The 21,524-nt window shown below is 40.2% G+C and overlaps 1 protein-coding gene across 4 annotated transcripts; it reads left to right on the forward strand.

Annotated features, from left to right (window-relative positions):
• Window positions 1-35: 35 nt before the first annotated feature.
• On the forward strand, window positions 36-21,452 carry LOC112223865 (transforming growth factor beta-1-induced transcript 1 protein). Of its 4 annotated transcripts, none has more exons than XM_024387157.2 (13): window positions 36-330; window positions 2,858-2,927; window positions 3,306-3,463; window positions 3,908-3,972; window positions 12,690-12,829; window positions 12,995-13,094; window positions 16,264-16,348; window positions 17,026-17,118; window positions 17,689-17,871; window positions 18,217-18,390; window positions 18,681-18,762; window positions 19,946-20,094; window positions 20,277-21,452. In XM_024387157.2, exons 1-13 carry the CDS (start codon window positions 256-258, stop codon window positions 20,541-20,543), a joined length of 1,641 nt encoding a protein of 546 aa, XP_024242925.1. In that variant the 5' UTR covers window positions 36-255; the 3' UTR covers window positions 20,544-21,452. The 4 variants fall into 4 exon arrangements, with proteins under 4 accessions (XP_024242925.1, XP_024242926.1, XP_024242927.1 ...); XM_024387158.2 differs by having other exon boundaries at window positions 2,877-2,927; XM_024387159.2 differs by lacking the exon at window positions 17,026-17,118 and having other exon boundaries at window positions 37-330.
• Window positions 21,453-21,524: the final 72 nt, after the last annotated feature.

Genomic DNA, 21,524 nt, shown 5'->3' on the forward strand with positions numbered 1-21,524 from the left:
GGTTGTAACCGCAGTAATTTAACTACGCCTTCTCCAGTCTGTGGTACCAGTAGGCATAATACAGGAAGAGAGTCGTGGAGGAAAAGAAACGGGACGCCCTTTTTTTTATACTTGCATAGTTAGTAGATAACGGAATCCAAAAAGTTATTCGGGGCCAACGCAGACAATAGCCCTGTTACAGAGATAATATATCCAGCCATACCATGGACGTTTGACGAACAAGGTTCAATAGAATAAACCATCCACTACAAGCTGATGCTGATCATATTAATCTTTTCTCACATCAAGAGGAAAAAAAGCTCATTTCAGAATTTACCATGGATGATTTGGGTATGTATTGATAATTGACCCTCTTTGAAACATTGTAGCTACCTACGTGCTCCGCTATCTAATGGAATTGAAGAACGATGGTTGGAGTACTGAGGCAATGAAAAAAGTAACATTTTTGTTTTCTTGAAAGAGATCCATCTTTGCTGGAATTTGGAGCAAAGGTAAATGCACATTGAAAGGGAATAGTTTAGAAAAAAATGTTTTCTTATAATCTATGATTATAGATAGGAACATGATTAGGCATAAGATATTACCTATAAATAGTACGAGGTTTGAAAATGCATCTGGGGTCCTATTCCTATTAATCAAGCAACATTTTACTTATAGCAGGTCATTTTAGACTTGAAAGTAACAGCCCTTATCCTCAAGTCTTTGTTATTGTGCCTATAGAGTCAGCTTTTGAATTGATCAGTATATCGACTACATTAGATTTAGGCCTAGCTAGTAGCTACTGTATGGGTGGTCTCTTATAATCCATGTTTACGAGAGATTGTTATCTAGTGAAAATCCGCTGGTCTCAATTGAATAACCTTTTTAACCATAGAACAACTCAAATATCTTCCAACTCAAATCTTGCTTTCTCTACATTGTGCTCCTCTTTTCCAAAGGAGGAAAGAAGATCAGGAAAAGCTTAATTTTGTGAAATCTTTCTTTGACAACTCCAGCAATGTAAAACAGCATGCTCTCTTAACTCTATGCCAGGAAAACAAGGAGTATACTAATGTAACTGTCAACATGCAGTGCTTCTAGCTCTAACCACAAATTCAATCCAAATTAGATCATGGACGTCCTCTGTAGGCCCTCTCTGTCTATAATGCTATCGATGAGTCAGAGATGGACTTTAGTGAGCTTCATAACATAATAAAGATCTCAATGTATTTCATTCAGCCATTAGGGGAAAATAGTGTGACTGTCATTAGTGTTAGTGAACTACTGGGTGGATTTAATAGTTAGAAGTGCCCCTTTCGAATGACTATTGATACAGAGGTTGAGGAATACATATATCCCTCTTTTCTTAAAAATGGTGGCAACTTTCAGAATGGAAAGCAATGTCCCAGCCCTCTTCAACTAGCACTGAAATAGCCTAGGGCCGCGATGGCTCACCAAGACTCATGAAGTTCAGTGAAAATAGGAGGGTTGTGTGCTGCACCAGACCAGAGAACAAAGCATTTGCTCTTGTGGCCTACTCACTCGAAGAGTAGTGTGTGCAACATATTTCAAAACGGAGGGATTTTATGCTTAGCAAGCATGAGGAAGAATGTCTGCATCTGGTTCAGCACATCTGGATAGGATTGCACTTCAAGGTTCAGTTGTTGCCGGGTGACTGGCGACGTGTTTCTCAAATAGGGGGACAGTGTTTATGTCAGTGTGTTTATGCTGTAGTGTTGTGTGTTATGTTGTAAGTTGATGTCTTTGGTTGGTGTTACTTGTGGGGTTTTTCAGCGAGACCACTTGTTAAGAGAGGCTATGGCCAAGTCAAACAGTCGGCAGGCAGAGCTCTAAATATGGTCATATTTCACATTGAGAGAATTTCAACTCCTTATATGAGCAGTCCAGTCTGTAAGTGTGTGTGTGTATAAGAGAGGGAGAGAGTGAGAAAGAATGTGTGTGTGTGTGTTTGTGTGTGTGTGTGTGTGTGTGTGTGTGTGTGTGTGTGTGTGTGTGTGTGTGTGTGTGTGTGTGTGTGTGTGTGTGTGTGTGTGTGTGTGTGTGTGTGTGTGTGTGAGCGAACAACATTCTCTCCACATGTTTGTACCAGTGTGAATCATCAGTGGGAGAAATGACCACAGACTGTGATGATAAAAGGCAGTCTCACCATCCCCAGTCATATGTAGGTTTAATATGTCTAACTCTTACCAAGAAATTATGAATGTGACATGCATATAAATACCAAATTAGCTCTAAAATAAATACACTGACCTCAACTAAATATTCCATTTTGAAAATGTAAAGCAGTCATTTTCCGAAATATCCTTATTTTGCTCTGAAGTTGCTTCAAAGTTGCTCAACAGTTGTATGAAGTGATGCTCTGTGCATCTTCCACAAATATTATTATCAAAATAGATTTTCCTGGAAATATGGTTTGATGATTCATGTATTGTTTCAGATTCTACATGGTTTGCAAAAGTAAACCATGTAAGTTAGGAGAAAAGCTTGTCTAATAATCCAATAAGACACATTGTCCTGGTTTTGGCCATAAAAGGGATACATCCATGATGTCAATCATGTGTTGTAAAATACAGTATGCCATGGAGGAATACTAAAATGGCATGTACTTCTCGTGAAAATGAGGTTTGAGTTCGATATCAGTTGACAAACACCCTTCCTCCACTGCTTCCTTATCACTTTGGCATGTCCAGAAAGGTCTACAGAAATGTTATATTTTTCATGTGACTTTAGCTTGTTTGCTCATTTGATGTCCCTTGCTTTGATTGGCCAATGTGTTATTCTCGCTCTAATTGGCCCTCCTCTCTGTGTCCTCTCTGCTGCCTGCGTCTGATTTGCATCTCTCTGATTGGTCACTGAGTCCGTCTGTCTACCCTCAGGAGTTCCTGACTCACCTAACTACCCTCTCAGTCCTCGTATTGTTGTGTTTGGTACGTAACTGTCTGTATGTATGTTTGTTTGTGTGTTTCACCCTCTTTCTGTAGTATCTCAGTGTGTCAAAATACTTTGCTTCTATGTCCTCACCTCCTCCATGTGTCCCTTTGTTATTTTGTCTTTTTTGCCTCCTATTTTCCTTCTATAATTTCCATTCCCATTCCTCCAATTTCTTGTATTTAACCAGCATTAACCATCAACATAGGTATCAGCCAATACCTGTGTACTAACCACCCTCCGAGGCAAAATGAATGACTGCACAGTATGAATGACAGCATCTTGAATTCCTCTACAAAGACTCCCATTGAAATAGAATCTCAAAAAATCTATAGATTATATTTCTATGCACACTCCCATCCTCTCTGACTCTGTAGACGCCCTCCTCGCTGACCTAGAGAGCACCAGCTCTCCCCTGGCCAGGTGCCCAGTCCTGCTTACCTCTGATCCCCCGGCGACATCTGACCCCGCGCCTGCCAGCCCTCAGGAAAACACCCAGACCAGGCCACCACCTCCAGCTTACACACCCCAGCAGGTAAGAGGTTTGAGATAGGAAACATTTTAAGAGTTTTGAGGTAGACTTAACAACTTGGATCAGATTACCTTTGCCCCAAATATTAACCATTAGGAGGGGTGGAAATATACCTGAGCCTGAATGAGTGGTGAGGGCCAACTTCTGCCTATTCCAGGTGAGGTAAAAGAGAGAAGTCAACATAGAACAGGCTGTTGGAAGTGTCTTATACTGTAGATCATTATAAAATGCTAAAAGAGGATAGGTAGTAAGGAGGGATCAGACTCTGCTTAGAAACTCAACTTGTCAAAGTTAAATGTTTTTATAGAATAGTTATGAAGTACCGTAACTCGTATTGTGTTGATGGGTGAGCGTTGAGTTCAGAGCAAAAGTGAAAAAAGTGACTGTTTGAAAAACAAGTGAATTATGTTTATAATTATGTTTATAATGTGCAAACATTTCTTTTAGACGGTGTCTGCTGCAATGAAGTCCAATGGTTCTCAGAACCCAAACCCAGACAAACAACTGTACAGGTACTATTTTCCTTTATTATTAGTTACTTTACTAAGTAAAACAGAGTGGTCAAAGCTGCAGCGATTAAGCTGGTTCCACCAGGCTATTATTTAACAGCCCTATATGAAATAATGTTTATGGCCCTGGCTTTTTTTGTGAATTCTACATTCTTATGCAGTGGGGGGGATATGGTCGGGGTTCTAAATTCTTTTGTAGAAGGACTAAGGAGCTCAGTTCTGAACAAAAAGGACATTCTACTCCAAAATGAATGAAAATAAGTATGCTGACACCATCTAAAATAGAATTTCCTCCTCCAGAAATTAGCCCAATAACACATTGGTAAAATGATTTGCTAAAATGATTTCAACATATTGGGCCATGTACAATATGCCTATGCATGGTCCATATTATCAGGTATGCTATTAGCAATAAACATGATCACCTTTAGCCCAACTGATGCAGCAAAGTGCAAATAAATAGGCTGATGCATTGGGTTGCCTATCTGCATTTACCCTATTGGGCTAATCATTAGCCAGATCTCAAATGTGATCTTTTAACTAGATATTTTCATTTCAATGAATTTTATGTCCCAAAAACACTTGCATAAAGCTGAATATAATGTAGGCCTACCTGTTAGGGTAACTCGGGGTAACTTTGCCACCCGGGTTCTCACAGAAACCACTTTGTCACAATTTTTACACCAACACTTTCCCTGTTTATCTGTCTCATCACAATTTTTTAAGTCATTCCAAATCAATTATTTTGAGGTAGAGAGGCGTTGTACCCCAAGTCACCCTACAATTGACCAGTGTTATTTTTTGTCTCACTCTCCCCTATACACTCACTGCGAATTGCGGAGCGGTAATGTGCTTGACAACATGCTTCTGCAAAAATCCCGGGTTTAAAATGGTGCAGTTCGCGCATATTTAGGAGTTGAGAAATAAATAAAGTAGGAATGGAAAGCTGGGATTCCCCTCTTTTCAACAAAAGCCATTAAAACTAATGTTTTCGCGATTGCAAGAATTGTTGTGCATTGTCCTGCTTGTCAGAATGCATGTTTCCCTCCCTATGGCACTTATTACATGAATGCGCCACGAGAGGAATATTTATCTAGCATAGAACACAACAACAAGCCTACTAGGTAAATACATAAACTATTCTACTATGGGGTTGTTAGATTTTTCTATTATAATTTCTTGTTTTGTTTGCAGAGGAAAAATACATGTGGAATGTTCTAGCATATTCAAAATGCGCCTCAGCAGAAATATTTGTTCATGTTCCATATTTTTTGTTGTTGCGTGGCGTCAATGATTTTGCCGTGGTGCACCTTGAGTGCAGCGGAAACACTGGATGATTTTACAAGAAAGATTGACAGACAGCAATATTGGTGATACATTTTTGCTCTCTCAGAGTCCAAGTTGTAACAGTCAAGAGAAGAAGTTGTAACAGTCAAGAATTGAGTGAACGATATTAATTTAATTTACTTTACTGTAAAGAAATATCCAACTATCGCTCCCTTACTGTCTTTTAAAAACATCCTTATCTGTTTTACACCACAGATTAAATCTTATTGATTTACTTCTGTAGATTATTGTCAAAAAGGCTGCGGCCAAACTTTTGGTGACGTACTGAGCGTGTGCCACAGCTAAAGCACTGATGGGAGTCTGAACGTTACCAATAAATATGTGTTAAAAAAAAGTGGGAGCTTTCCTTAGCTCAACAGCCCATTATGTTCTAGTTTTTTTATTAGCTTTGGTGCTATTTTCACCAATAGTGTGCAGCTGCAGCCTGCATTTCGGGGCGTTCCTTCGTGTGGGCATTCCTGCAGGAACGCCCTCCGCTCCCCCCCGAGCATCCCATTGGTTCTTTCATTGTCAACAACCTACACAAAATACTGTAATGTCAAAGTGGAAGAAATATTCTAACATTTGTAAAAAAATATATTTAAAAAATATGACAAATAAAACACGAATATAGCTTGATTAGATAAGTATTCAACCTCGTGAGTCAATACACATTAGAATCACCTTTGGCAGCGATTACAGCTGTGAGTCCTTCTGGGTAAGTCTCTAAGAGCTTTCCACACCTAGATTTTGCAACATTTGCCCATTATTCTTTTCAAAATTCTGTTGCTGATCATTTTCAGGTCTTGCCATAGATTTTCAAGTAGTTTTTGTTTATTTTTTGTTTATTTAACCCATATACTTAAACAAAGTATTGACTCAGGGGTGTGAATACTTATGTAAATGAGTTGTTTCTGTATTTAATTTTCAATATTTTGCAAACATTTATCAAAAACATGTTTTCACTTTTGTCATTATGGGGTATGGCAGGGTTCCCCAGCTGGCAGCCCTTGGGTGGTTAATTTGGCCCTCAAAGTTTTCTGACCCCCCCAAAAAAAAAAAAAAATAATAAATATATATATATATATATATATATATATATATATATATATATATATATACAGTACCAGTCAAAAGTTTTAGATACACCTACTCATTCCAGGGTTTTTCTTTATTTTGTACTATTTTGTGAAGACATCAAAACTAAGAAATAACACATATGGAATCATGTAGTAACCCAAAAAAGTGTTAAAACAAATCAAAATATATTTTATATTTAAATTTATATTTAAATTCTTCAAAGTATCTACAGTTTGCCTTAATGACAGCTTTGCACACTCTTGGCATTGTTTCAACCAGCTTCATGAGGTAGTCACCTGGAATGCATTTCAATTAACAGGTGTGCCAATCAGTTGTGTTGTGACAAGGTAGGGTTGTTATACAGAGATAACATGGACTTGGTCTTTTACCAAATAGTGCTATGTCAACAGCTCAAATAAGCAAAGAGAAACCCATCGTTACTTTAAGACATGAAGGTCAGTCAATCCGGAAAATTTCAATAACTTTGAAAGTTTCTTCAAGTGCAGTCGCAAAAGACATCAAGAGCTATGATGAAACTGGCTCTCATGAGGACCACCACAGCAAAGGAAGACCCAGAGGTACCTCTGCTGCAGAGGAAAGGTTAGAGTTACCAGCCTCAGAAATTGTAGCCCAAATAAATGCTTCACAGAGTTCAAGTAACAGACACATCTCAACATCAACTGTTCAGAGAAGGCTGCATGAATCAGGCCTTCATGGTCGAAGAAACCACTACTAAAGGACCCCAATGAGAAGAAGAGACTTGCTTAGGCCAAGAAACACAAGCAATGGACATTAGACCGGTGGAAATCTGTCTTTTGGTCTGACATTTTTTTGAGGTTTTTGGTTCCAACCGCCTTGTCTTTGTGAGATGGGGAGTAGGTGAACGGATGAGCTCCGCATGTGTGTTTCCCACCGGGAAGCATGGAGAAGGAGGAGTTGATGGTGTGGGGATGGTTTGCTGGTGAGACTGTCAGTGAGTTATTTAGAATTCAAGGTACACTTAACCAGCTTGGCTACCACAGCATTCTGCAGCGCTACGCCACCCCATCTGGTTTGCGCTTAGTGGGACTATCATTTGTTTTTCAACAGGACAATGACCCAACACACCTCCAGGCTGTGTAAGGGCTATTTGATCAAGACTGAGAGTGATGGAGTGCTGCATCAGATGACCTGGCCTCCACAATCACCGACCTCAACCCAATTGAGATGGTTTGGGATGAGTTGGACAGCAGAGTGAAGGAAAAGCAGTCCACAAGTGCTCAGCATATGTGGGAACTCCTTCAAAACTGTTGGAAAGCATTCCAGGTGAAGCTTGTTAAGAGAATCCCAAGAGTATTTAAAGCTGTTATCAAGGCAAAGGGTGGCTACTTTGAAGAATATATTGTGATTTGTTTAACACTTTTTTGGTTATTACATGATTCCATATGTGTTGTTTCATAGTTTTGATGTCTTCACTATTATTCTACAATAAATAAATAAAAACCCTTGAATGAGTAGGCGTGTCCAAACCTTTGACTGGTACTGTATATATTTTTTTAATTTTTGTAAAATCTCGTTGTTGGGCATAAAAGAGTGTAAAAACACCAGGAAATCAGGTCCAAGTGATTTTAATTTAAGAGAACTGTTACCAAGTATTCCCAATCATAATATAGAGACACGTGATTGTATTCAAATGTAAGTAAGGTTTGAAATGATTGTTTTAGTCAAACATTATATCTGTTTGGGCTTCTTGCGGTCAATTTGCAGTCTACAAATGATTTCTAATTATGTTCCAGCCCCCGACCATCCACTCAAGAAAAAATCTTCTGGCGGCTGAATCTAGTTGATGATCTCTGGGGTATTGTGTGTTGATGGGTGAGAAAAAAATATAAACTCAAGATTCAACACTCAAATATTTTACTGAGTTACAATTCATATACGCAAATCATTAAATAAATGAGGCCCTAATCTATGGATTCCACATGACTGGGCACTGGTGTAGCCATGGGTGAGCCAGGCCCAGCCAATCAGAATGAGTTTTTCCCCACAAAAGGGCTTCATTACAGACAGAAATACTCCCTCAGTCAATCCCACAGGTGAAGAAGCCGAATGTGGAGGTCCTGGGCTGGCGTGGTTACACATGGCCTGCGGTTGTGAGGCCGGTTGGACGTACAGCCAAATTCTATAAAACAACGTTAGAGCCAGCTTATGGTTGAGAAATGAACATTAAATTCTCTGGCAACAGCTCTGGTAGACATTCCAGGAGTGCACATGACAATTGCACGCTCCCTCAAAACTCAAAACAATTGCACTGTGGCATTGTGTTTTGTTACAAAAAGTGGTATTTTATTGTCCCCAGCATAAAGTGGCCTTTTGTGGCCTTTTATTGTCTTTTATTGTCCCCAGCATAAGGTGCACCTGTGTAATGATCATGCTGTTTCTTGATATGCCACACCTGTCAGTTGGATGGATTATCTTGGCAAAGGAGAAAAGCTCACTAACAGGGATATAAAACATTTGTGCACAGGATTTGAGAGAAATAAGCTTTGTGTTCATAAGAAACATTTCTAGTTATTTGTATTTCAGCTCATGAAACATGGGACCAACACTTCACATGTTTTGTTTATATTTTTGTTCAGTGTTCTTTCTGAAGGCACTGTAGGTGTACTGTAATCAAATGAAACAAATGAAATAATTGAAAGAAACAAGGTTTAAAATAAATCATGTTTTATTAGCAGGCACTAGTTTGGTTCAAGCCTGTCTTGAGCATTTGGGCATAGGTTCTCATCGACATCACAGTAAATGTCCTCATTGTTCATGCATCTTGAGAAAAATCTTTTGGCATGGAGAATCCAAGCCTGACACAGTAGGTCGGGATTGATGTCATTGCTTGCCTCATCCATGGCCTGAAGGAGGTTGGCACACTCATGGGGACCTTCTACCTGTATTGTATTTTACAGTATTGTATTGTACTTATGCATTGTAGTGGTCCTGTGTCGCTCAGTTAGTAGGAGCATGGCACTAGCAACACCAGAGTTGTGGTTTCGATTGCCACTGGGGTCACATACAAAAATGTGTGGATACACTGTTGTCACTGGATAAAAGCGCCTGTTACGTAAATGGCATATAGTATTCTATTTGAGTACTGCGTTGCCCAACGCAATTTTAGTACATCAGTGTGGAACCCCCCCAGTAAAAAGATGCTTGTAACTTCATTTTGGATACATGTTTACTGTAATGGGTTTGCCTTTGTGACATACATCTCTAATCTTGTCAATATCAGATTTTTTTTATAACTTAATGTGAAATAAAGTCATAATAGTCATCATCATAATAGTACATTACCCTGTTTAAACCGTAACTTGTGTTTACTGTAACTTACTGTCAGCCGTTACCTGTAAGTTACTGTAAAAACGTTGCAGTTTGTTACTGTAAATTCCAAAGAAACTTGGTTTAACAGTATATTACTGTAAAAAAGGTGCTTTCTTTACAGTAATGTACAAGAGCTCCACCTTGTTCTTAACTGGTTGAAGGGCCTCCAGACGTAGCTCCACCTCATTGTTTGTTGGTGGAAGGGCCTCTAGCTGGTGGTCCACCTCGTTTTTCGCTGGTGGAAGGGCCTCCAGGCAGAGCTCCACCTCATTCTTCGCTGGTGCAAGGACCTCCAGCCGGAGCTCCACCTCGCTGTTGGTCGGTGGAAGCCTGACCAGATGGACACATTCTTTATTTGCAGGGGGTATTGAGTTGAGTGTGGTGATTGCTTCACTGTCAGTCCAAAATTGCCAAACTGTGTGGTTACATGTAACAAAGCATCATTTTACTATCATCATTGGGCTATTGCCGCTTTCTTCAAATGTTGCTTTTGGTAAGCTTTGGCCTTTTGGTGTATAGTCTGCCCTGTCTGACGCGGTAGGATACATAACCTACGATTGGCAACAGTTGGATAGAAGCATGCGATGAAGCGACCACCACACAATCCTCAACTCAATAGTCCTTGCAAATAAAACATGTCCCTTCAGTTTTTTGGCCTCTGGATATTCTGCTAATATTCTCAAATCTGGATCATTTGGGATCCTGCCAACCCAATCTCTCTTGAAAATGTATTTGCTTCGATAGGCCTTGCATGTTATCCACAAATTATAATAATCCATTTAGGTTCACATGGGTATGATATCAGATTAGATAGACATTGCATGGTTTCCCCCCAACTTGATTGAATTATTTTGATTTATGGTTATTTTGATTTATGGTATTTTGTTGATGTGAAAAACCAGCCAAAGACTGGCTTCCGAATATTGGTTTTGCGGTGTCCCAATGTAAATGCTACACTGTGGAGTTTACACTTTATACATGATAGGGTTATTTTTCAGTAGTTTTACCCTAAGAGGGTTTGCAAACAGGGTCCGGATTATTCGGGTGCCAAGAATGTGCATTCCTGTAACAAACCAGCAGGGCATCAGGTACATTTGTAGATACACTATATTTATGAATGTTGAATTGTCATATTATTGAAAATACACTACTGTTCAGAAGTTTGGGGTAAGTAAGACATTTCCTTGTTTTTGAAAAAAAAAAGCACATTTTTGGTCCATTAAAACAACATCGAATTGATCAGAAATACAGTGTAGAGATTGTTAATGTTGTAAATGACTATTGTAGCTGGAAACAGCAGATTCTTTATGGAATATCTACATTAGCGTACAGAGGCCCATTATCAGCAACCATCACTCTTGTGTTCCAATTGAATGGTGTGTTTGCTAATCCAAGTTTCTCATTTTAAAAGGCTAATTGATCATTAGAAAACCATTTTGCAATTATGTTAGCATAGCTAAAACCTTGTTCTGATTAAAGGAAGCAATACAACTGGCCTTCTTTAGACTAGTTGAGAATCTGGAGCATCAGCATTTGTGGGTTAGATTACAGGCTTAAAATGGCCAGAAACAAAACTTTCTTCTGAAACTCGTCAGTCTATTCTTGTTCTGAGAAATGAAGGCTATTCCATGCGAGAAATTGCCAAGAAACTGAAGATCTCGTACAACGCTGTGTACTACTCCCTTCACAGAACAGCGCAAACTGGCCCTAACCAGAATAGAAAGAGGAGTGTGGGGCCCCGGTGCACAACTGAGCAAGAAGGCAAGTACATTAGAGTGTCTAATTTGAGAAACAGATGCCTCACAAGTCCTCAACTGACAGCTTCATTAAATAGTACCTACAAAACACCAGTCTCAATGTCAACAGTGAAGAGGCGACTCCGGGATTCTGGCCTTCTAGGCAGAGTTGCAAAAAAAAAGCCATATCTCAGACTGGCCAATAAGAAGAAAATATTAAGATGGGCAAAATAACACAGACACTGGACAGAGGAAGATTGGAAAAAGGTGTAATGGACAGACAAATCTAAGTTTGAGGTGTTCGGATTACAAAGAAGAACATTTATGAGACGCAGAAGAAATGAAAAAATGCTGGAGGAGTGCTTGACGCCATCTGTCGTGCTTCTACACCTGCATTGCTTGCTGTTTGGGGTTTAAGGCTGGGTTTCTGTACAGCACTTTGAGATATCAGCTGATGTAAGAAGGGCTATATAAATGAATTTGATTTGATCTGTCAAGCATGGTGGAGGCAATGTGATGGTCTGGGGGTGCATTGGGGGTGGGAAAGTGGGAGATTTGTACAGGGTAAAAGCGATCTTGGAAGGCTATCACTCCATTTTGCAACGCCATGCCATACCCTGTATGCCAATTTCCTCCTATAACAGGACAATGACCCAAAGCACAGCTCCAAACTATGCAAGAACTATTTAGGGAAGAAGCAGTCAGCTGGTATTCTGTCTATAATGGAGTGGCCAGCACAGTCACCGGATCTCAATCCTATTGAGCTGTTGTGTGAGCAGCTTGACCGTATGGTACGTAAGAAGTGCCCATCAAGCCAATCCAATTTGTGGGAGGTACTTCAGGAAGCATGGGGTGAAATCTCTTCAGATTACCTCAACGAATTGACAACTAGAATGCCAAAGGTCTGCAAGGCTGTAATTGCTGCAAATGGAGGATTCTTTGACAAAAGCAAAGTTTGAAGGACACAATTATTAGAAATCATTATGTATAACCTTGTCAACGTCTTGACTATATTTCCTATTCATTTCGCAACTCATTTCATGTATGTTTTAATGCAAAACAAGGACATTTCTCAGTGACCCCAAACTTTTGAATGGTAGTGTATGAATGTTGGTTCAGTCCCCCCCCCATTAATTTGTTTGAGTTATACCATTCTTTCCCCATCTCCCGCTCTCTCCTTTTCACTCTCTCTTTCTCTCACCCTCCCTCACCCTATCTCCCCTCCAGCACAGTGAATAAGCCTCGCTCCCCCCGCACGGCCGACCCTCCTCCCCCGGCCTTCTCCTCCTCCTCTGTGTTAGGAGGGGGTCTCAGCGAACTGGACCATCTTCTGCAGGAGCTCAACGCCACCCAGTTCAACATCACAGGTCAGTATAGGCTTGCCCTCACAAGCCTCCACTGGACAGTGTTTGCTAAATGTTTGATGATGTAAACAAGGTCATCTTCACACCGTGTATGTGTGTTGTGTGCGAGCAGCATTTTCTCAACATGTGGTATTCATGCTTTGTGTGCTCATCTTTGTCTGTTGGTAGATGAGATTCTGGCCCAGTTTCCCACCACTAAAAAGGATGAGAGGGACAAGATAAAAGAGTTCCAGGGGTCCAAGGACAAGGTCACAACACCCTACCCCAGGTACCCATATACACCCTCCATACACCCTAAAGCAGGGATCGTCAACTAGATTCAGCCGCGGGACAATTTTTTTCTTGATCAGATGGTCGGGGGGCCGGAACATAATTTGTAGACTGCAAATTGACCGCAAGATTCTCAAACAGATATAATATTTCACTAAAATGATCATTTCGGACTTTGCTGACATTTGTATATGATCATCTATTATGCATTCAATACTTGGGAACAGATTTTCATAATTAAAATTACTGGTAGCTGATTTTCTGGTGTTTTTAGAGTATTTTATGAGATAAAAAAATATATACAGTACCAGTCAAAAGTTTGGACACACCTACTCATTCTAGGGTATTTCTTTATTTTTATTATTTTCTACAATGTAGAATAATAGTGAAGACATCAAAACTATGAAATAACACACATGGAATCATGTAGTAACCAAAAAAGTGTTAAACAAATCAAAATATATTTTATATTTGAGATTCTTCAAAGTAGCCACCCTTTGTTTTGATGACAGCTTTGCACACTCTTGGCATTCTCTCAACCAGCTTCATGAGGTAGTCACCTGGAATGCATTTCAATTAACATGTGTGCCTTGTTAAAAGTTCATTTGTGGAATTTCTTTCCTTATTAATGCATTTGAGCTGATCAGTTGTGTTGTGACAAGGTAGGGGTGGTATACAGAAGATAACCCTATTTTGTTAAATACCAAGTCCATATTATGGCAAGAACAGCTCAAATAAGAAAAGAGAAATGTCAGTCCATTATTACTTTAAGACATGAAGGTCGGTTTCTTCAAGTGCAGTCCCAAAAACCATCAGGTGCTTTGATGAAACTGGCTCTTAACATCAACTGTTCAGAGGAGACTGAATCAGGCCTTCATGGTCGAATTGCTGCAAAGAAACCACTACTAAAGGACACCAATAAGAAAAAGAGCATTGCTTGGGCCAATTTGATGTCTTCACTATTATACAACAATGTAGAAAATAGTAAAAATAAAGAAATACCCTTGAATAAGTAGGTTTGTCCAAACTTTTGACTGGTACTGTATACAGTGCCCTGCAGAAGTATTCATCCCCCTCTGTGTTTTTTCTATTTTGTTGCATTACAACCTGTAATTTAAATAGATTTTTATTTGGATTTCATGTAATGGACATACACAAAATAGGTGAAATGAAAATAGTCCAAGTCAAATGAAAAAAATAACTTTTTTCAAAACTTTCAGAGTGCAAGGAGGGCATTAATCAGAGGCAAGAGGGCATTAATCAGAGAGGCAACAAAGAGACCAAAGATAAACTTGAAGGAGCTTGAAAGCTCCACAGCAGAGATTGGAGTATCTGTCCATAGGACCACTTTAAGCCATACACTCCACAGAGCTGGGCTTTATGGAAGAGTGGCCAGGAAAAAGCCATTGCATAAAGAAAAAAAATATAAAGTACGTTTGGTGTTCGCCAAAAGGCATGTGGGAGTCTCCACAAACATATGAAAGAAGGTACTCTGGTTAGATTAGACAAAAATGTAGCTTTTTGGCCATTAAGGAAAACGCTGTCTGGCGCAAACCCAACACCTCTCATCACCCCGAGAACGTCATCCCCACAGTGAAGCGTGTTTTGTGGCAGCATCATGCTGTGGGGATGTTTTTCATCGGCAGGGACTGGGAAACTGGTCAGAATTGAAGGAGTGGTGGATGGTGTTAAATACAGAGAAATTCTTGGGGGAAACCTGTCTCAGTCTTCCAGAGATTTGAGACTGGGACAGAGGTTCACCTTCCAGCAGGACAATGACCCTAAGCATACTGTTAAAGCAACACTTGAGTGGTTTAAGAGGAAACATTTAAATGTTTTGGAATGACCTAGCCAAAGCCCAGACCTCAATCCAATTGAGAATCTGTGGTATGACTTAAAGATTGCTGTACACCAGCGGAACCCATCCGACTGGAGCAGTTTTGCCTTGAAAAATGGGCAAAATCCCAGTGGCTAGATGTGCCAAGCTTATAGAGATGTACCACAAGAGACTTGCAGCTGTAATTGCTGCAAAAGGTGGCTCTACAAAGTATTGACTTTGGAGGGGTGAATAGTTATGCACGCTCAAGTTTTCTGTTTTTTTTGTCTTATTTTTTGTTTGTCTCACAAGAAAAAATATTTTGCATCTTCAAAGTGTTTTGTTGTGTACATCCAATGATTACAAACCCCCCCCAAAATTAATTCCAGGTTGTAAGGCAACAAAATAAGAAAAATGCCAAGGGGGTGAATACTTTCGCACGCCACTGTATTTATATAAAAGTGTTCATAAAACTTGGGGAACCAAGTAAAATCTCCCTTGGGCCGCCAGTTGGTGAACCCTGACCCGAAAGGCGTAAATACTGGCTTGCGTCCCAAATGGCACACTATTCCCTTCATAGTACATTGCTTTTGACCAGGGACCCTAGGGCTCTTGTAAAAAGTAGTGCACTATATAGGGAACAGCATGCCATTTGGAATGCATTCTATTTTGTTCCAGGATACTGTCTTTTTAGTGCTCCTACTATAGTTGAAGTGTGTATAGTGCTATGTGTTCAGTTAAACAACCAATCAGCAGTTGAAGCAATAACAACGTTTTGGTAAAAAGCTGAAGGATGGGCCTGGAGAAATGTAATCACTCTCAAATTCTTAGACCAAGCTATGGATGCAATCACTGACCATCCAAGATATAAAAATGATAGTTTTAAGCATGTTTTGAAGCTCTATAGTATTTGTTTACATTTACAATGTTTTCAAACATTGGAGTAACACAAGCTTATATTTTGGGTACTTATGGGGTACAACAGTTGAAATAAGCTCATGAGGCATTTATAAATTAGATTCTCTTCAAGAATCAATGGGTATATATAATTAATGTATAAGTCCAAATATGGATGTAGCAACTGCAGATTGCCCCTTTAACTCCTTCCAAAGTTGTGTTCATTAAGGGAGTGCTTTTGCAAATGTTTTGCTATGAAAAATGTATGTTTATTATTTTCTTAAGTCAAGGTAGTCTCTCCCTGTTTCAGTCCATTTTCTTCCGTTTGACTAATGAACACGACCCTGTACTCTAGTTGTGTTCATCCGTTATAATTTTTTATGTCTGAAATGTTGTCTCTCCAACTGGAAAAGCTGTGTTTTAAATGATAAAATAAATGTATTAATTCATTCAGTTCGGTGAAGCCGTCAGCCACCTCAGCTACACTTGAGCTGGACAAACTCATGGCCTCTCTGTCTGACTTCAGAGTCCAGAGCACAGTAAGAGCCCCACTACCAACCTGTATACTTCACATTAAACACTACAGCCTGTACGCTACTGCACAGTTTAGTTCACTACGGGCAACATTTTTGTGACGCAAAAGAGAATAGATTTGTGCAAAAATACTTTAAACCTCATTATAATCTGGCAGTGTAATTGAACTTTAAACTTTCCTTCAACAAAGTGTGTGATCAGGTGACATCTCTTTATGCATTGGGGGAAAGGGAGGTACCTAGTCAGTTGTACAACTGAATGCTTTCAACTGAAATGTGTCTTCTGCATTTAACCCAACCCCTCTTAATTGACAGCCACATCTTCAGCGCCCGGGGGACAGTGGGTTAACTGCCTTGCTCAGGGGCAGAACGACAGATTTTTACCTTGTTAGCTCGGGGATTCGATCCAGCAACCTTTCGGGTACTGTCCCAACACTAACCACTAGGCTACCGCTCAGTTTGCCGAATACACATTGTTGTAAAAAATGAAATCCCGCTGCCAGATTATAATGTTTACTGTATTTTTTTTCATAGATCTATGCTCTTTTGCACCACGAAAATATTGCAGATCATCTTATAATACTGTGTATACAGTACAATGTTCTTGATGCATTGCATTTATATATAGTCTTCTTTCTCTCTCTGCTTGTCTATCGTTATCCACTCATGCTCTACGCATTAAGAACGCTACAGAGTTCAAAACTGCGGAGCCGCAGAGCCATGCAGTCTATTGTGACGTACGTCGCCCGCGACTTGATAACAGCCAGTTAAATGAGGTTCGTAAATGGGCCGCGCGGACTGTCGCGTCTCTGCGGCTGTGCACTCTGAATTGAGCTTTACTCTCTGTTTACAAGTATATGCTTGTCTGTCTCTGTCCTTCCCTGTCTGCTTGCCAGTGTCAACGGTTGTGTTCCAGGTCGTCTCTATTGCAGTCGATGAGTCGGAATGACTATCATATTAATTTAGTTCCCTGAGATGTTACTGGTCTCAGGGCAGTATTCACAAAGCTTCCCAGAGTGTTGATCTAGGATCAGGTCCCCCCTCTTATTCATTTCTATTTAAAAGGCAAAACCGATCAGAGATCAGTGCTCATACTCTGAGATGATATGTGAATATGGGTTCAGATCTCACAATGCCTGATGACTTCACCGGGTATTGTGAGATCTAATAATCAGTGCAGTGCGACTGCAACATAGACAACTCGGAAAGCCCGTTCAGTTCAACTAATTCAAAAGCATGACAAGAATCACCATGCACTCTCTGGTCCTAATGCATCCTAATCACATTGACATTTGTGTCACAGGTGATCATTGGTATGTTATCTAACTCTCCTTCTCTCTTATTAGCCAGCTCCAGCTGTCACACCAGTGATCACAGTACCACAGCATCCGATCCCGCCCCCACAAGCCTCTTCCGGCGGCTCATTGGACAGCATGCTGGGGCTCCTCCAATCGGATTTAACCAGGCAGGGAGTCCCCACATCCTCCAAGGGTAGCTGCTCGGCCTGTCAGAAACCGGTTGTAGGACAGGTGATCGATCGCTCAACACCGTCCCATTGTGGAGATTCTTCCTGTACCTTGTAGAACATAACAATTTTTGCTAAGAAAGTTCTTAACTTTGTTCTGTTTCACATGAAATGCATCACATTTGTGCTTGATCTATGGGCAAGCCAGTACCGTTTTCACACTTGTGCCAACCCAAACCTCACTGTGCTGGCTCGAATGTTTTCTTTTAACACTGTCCTGTGTAGCATGGTTCCAGTAACTATGGTGGATGCGTAACCAGGCCAGCTCAGTACAGTTTGGCTTGGCTCGATTTGGTTCAGTAGTGCGAATAGCCATTAAATGACTGACCATTCACCTTTGACCCTCTAGGTGGTGACTGCTCTGGGGCGGGTATGGCACCCGGAACACTTTGTGTGCTCGGAGTGTGAGACAGAACTGGGCAGCCGGAACTTCTTTGAAAAGGATGGTCAGCCGTACTGCGAGTCGGACTACTTTACCCTCTACTCTCCCCACTGCGCACATTGCAACAAGCCCATACTCAATGTAAAACCTCCACCTGACACTGTGTGTGTGCAGGAGTGTGTGTGTGCGTGTGCGTGCATGTGTGTGCGTATACTGTCTACTTCACCACAAATGTCTATGTACTTAGATAAAATGGTGTCAAAATTAATACATTGTGTTTACCTACTGTATTTAACTAATTTCCTCCATTACACTCCTTCACACTGTTTCATTAACATGTCCAGTGATATTAGCCTTAGTTATACAGCCCTTACAAAGTGCGTATGTCACCTGAAGCCATAAAAAACTGCTCTTCTGTGTTGCCTGTGTAGAAAATGGTCACCGCCCTGGACAAGAATTGGCACCCGGAGTGTTTCTGTTGCGTCAAGTGCAGCCGGGCATTCGGAGAGGAAGGTAATAAACCCACGCTTCCTGCCAAGGGCCACACTGGGATGTAGACAATAATGAACTATAGGTTGTTTTGTTCCATGGTCCTCAGCAATACAACACCAGAAAACACACTTACTTTGTTGTTCCACAAATAGAGTGCCTTTTGCAGCCCTTTGATATTCAGAAAAAAAATTGTGCACCAATATTGAATTTTAAAAGCCTGTTATATTAAATGAAGTGTCTTTTAATAATATAAATATATTTTCCCGTTTTTCTTGACTTAAGGAAGATTTTAACCCACTTAACCCCTACATTTCCCCAAGTATTCACCATCTTCTTTTGTTCTCATCTTCTTTTTGCCCTAGTTCTTTTGTCGCTTTGACAAAGTAATTTTTTAAGATGATTATTTATTTTATATGATAAGTGATTCATTTACATTTGTCCCTCATTTTAAGGTCAATCCTGTTTTGTGAACTGAACTCTCGTTTTAATATAGGGAAACCATTCCTTAAAAAAAAATATTCAAAAGAAACATTGAACAGGTAAGAGTCAAATCATAGTGTAAAAAGCAGGTGAGCTGGTTCTACTCGTTTTGGACATTTGCTGGTGTTTTGTGGTAGAAAGTGTTGAGCATAACATGTCAACGCTATTACCCATAGATAGATGGGATAGAAATGTTTGAACAACTTTTGTCTTTTTGTTAAGCTTGCTTTCTATCACTACAATGGAAATGAGAAAGCATGTGCATGCTCCCATACGGAAAACTATCACTCAAGTCCACCAAAATGGAATATAACATTACGGATAAAGTTTGGAATGACACAATTTCATGTGTACAACATCTAAAGACCTGCATCACTATACTGAGAGCGTTGCCATTTCTAAAATGATGTATTTGGGTGATTTTAGAGCATTTGTTCATGTTTTTTATGAAGTTTACCATTTTTACAACAAAATGTTAAAATTACGTGAAATAAAAAAACTATTACATAAATTTCACTACGCAAAGGCCCTCTTCATGGAATTACCCTACTACTGAGGCTTACACACGTATTACTTCATTACTTCCAATTTGGCATGTATTTTGGCATATATTTCAATGAGTGAATGTAAATGTACAACCATGTATTTGGAATACATTTTCTATATGTTTCTTGATTTGTTTTACATAATACTTAACCGCCTGTGTCTCCTTCCCTCTCTGTAGGTTTCCATGACCGCGAGGGTCAGCAGTACTGCCAGCAGTGCTTCTTGTCCCTCTTCGCCTCCCGTTGTCAAGGATGCACCCAGCCAATCCTGGAGAACTACATCTCTGCCCTCAACTCCCTGTGGCACCCACAGTGCTTTGTGTGCAGGGTAAGTGTGTGTGTGTGTCGGGGTGGGGTCTGTGTCTTTATGTCAATAAGGACAAAGATTGGCCAAACATGGACACTTGTTACGAATGTGAATTGAACACCACACAAACCACGCACCACACATTTTTTGTATCACATGTTCATCTCCAACTCAACTCCCTTTGCCTTTTGTCGTGTCTGCAGGAGTGCTACTGCCCCTTTGTCAACGGCAGCTTCTTCGAGCATGAGGGCCAGCCGCTGTGCGAGGCCCACTACCACCAGTCGCGCGGCAGCATGTGCCAGGCGTGCCAACAGCCCATCCTGGGCCGCTGCGTCACCGCCATGGGTGCCAAATTCCACCCGCACCACCTGGTGTGCCACTTCTGCCTCAAGCCCCTCAGCAAGGGCTGTTTCAAAGAGCAGGAGAACAAGCCCTACTGCCATCCCTGCTTCATCAAACTCTTCGGCTGAGCACCGAGAAGGACGCTGCCCATCCTATGTTTTCTTGTTCCATAACTCCCATACCAGGTGTATGTCGTGTTCATTAGGGCACATAACAATTTAAAATGTTTTGCAACAGAAAACGTAAATGAGCATTTCTTATTGGACAAGTCCAGGTCCGTCCCTGTTTCAATGCGTTTGGTGCCTAATGAATACGACCCAGCTCTTTTCTAGTTGCGAAGTTGAACAAATATCTGTCAGCCATTTTGTTTTGTCGCAGAGAATGAGAGAGAGATCAGAGCTGGACTCTTTCTGGGTTATAAGACAACATTGGTGACTAGAAAGAGAAAGGGATAGAGAGAAAAGTCTAAGACAATCCAATTCTCTATTAGACTGGTACCATGCAGGCAAAACTGGTTGAAATTATGTCATAATGAACATTTCAACTAGTTTTGTCCGCAGGGTACACAGAGGCCAACAAAAATATTTGAGTGAGAAGGGAGCATAGATCTCCAAGACACATAGATGACCAATGCAGAAGCCATAGCTAAACTTTTGAGGAAGTTTTCCAAAGAGAAAATAATAGAAAGTTGTTATCACACGGTGTATGTAAATCCATGACCTATCAAATGGAATATTGACCACTGAATTATTTGAAATTGACATTTTTGATGGTATCGAATGGAACCTTTTTATGAACATTTTGATGAAGGATCTTTAATAAAAACCCATTTAATATATTTGCTTTACATTGCAAAGTATAATTATCACTGCTATTGCATTTCTATACTGATATATTGTCTATTTTAAATTTGAGGCTACCATGTATCGCAATTGTAGTGCCAAAGATTTTACAATGTTTTTTTCCACCATTGTGCTATGCAATTATGTGTAAAGAATACCAAAGAGTAAAATAAACACAATTTTGTTCTGCCCTGACTTTGGTGTTGAGGGAATTTATTCTGTTTCAAGAAATAAACAGCCATTCTAATTTGCACGTAGAAACAAGCA

Source organism: Oncorhynchus tshawytscha, linkage group LG24 (assembly GCF_018296145.1).
Source record: "Oncorhynchus tshawytscha isolate Ot180627B linkage group LG24, Otsh_v2.0, whole genome shotgun sequence".
Classification (NCBI taxonomy): Eukaryota; Metazoa; Chordata; class Actinopteri; order Salmoniformes; family Salmonidae; genus Oncorhynchus; species Oncorhynchus tshawytscha.

Bases quoted from the DNA above. Each gene is read 5' to 3' on its own strand.
- LOC112223865 (XM_024387157.2), top strand. From the start codon at position 256: ATGCTGATCATATTAATCTTTTCTCACATCAAGAGGAAAAAAAGCTCA. The intron at 18,391-18,680 runs GTAAAACCTCCA...TTGCCTGTGTAG, and splicing joins GCAACAAGCCCATACTCAAT to AAAATGGTCACCGCCCTGGA. The intron at 18,763-19,945 runs GTAATAAACCCA...CCCTCTCTGTAG, and splicing joins CCGGGCATTCGGAGAGGAAG to GTTTCCATGACCGCGAGGGT.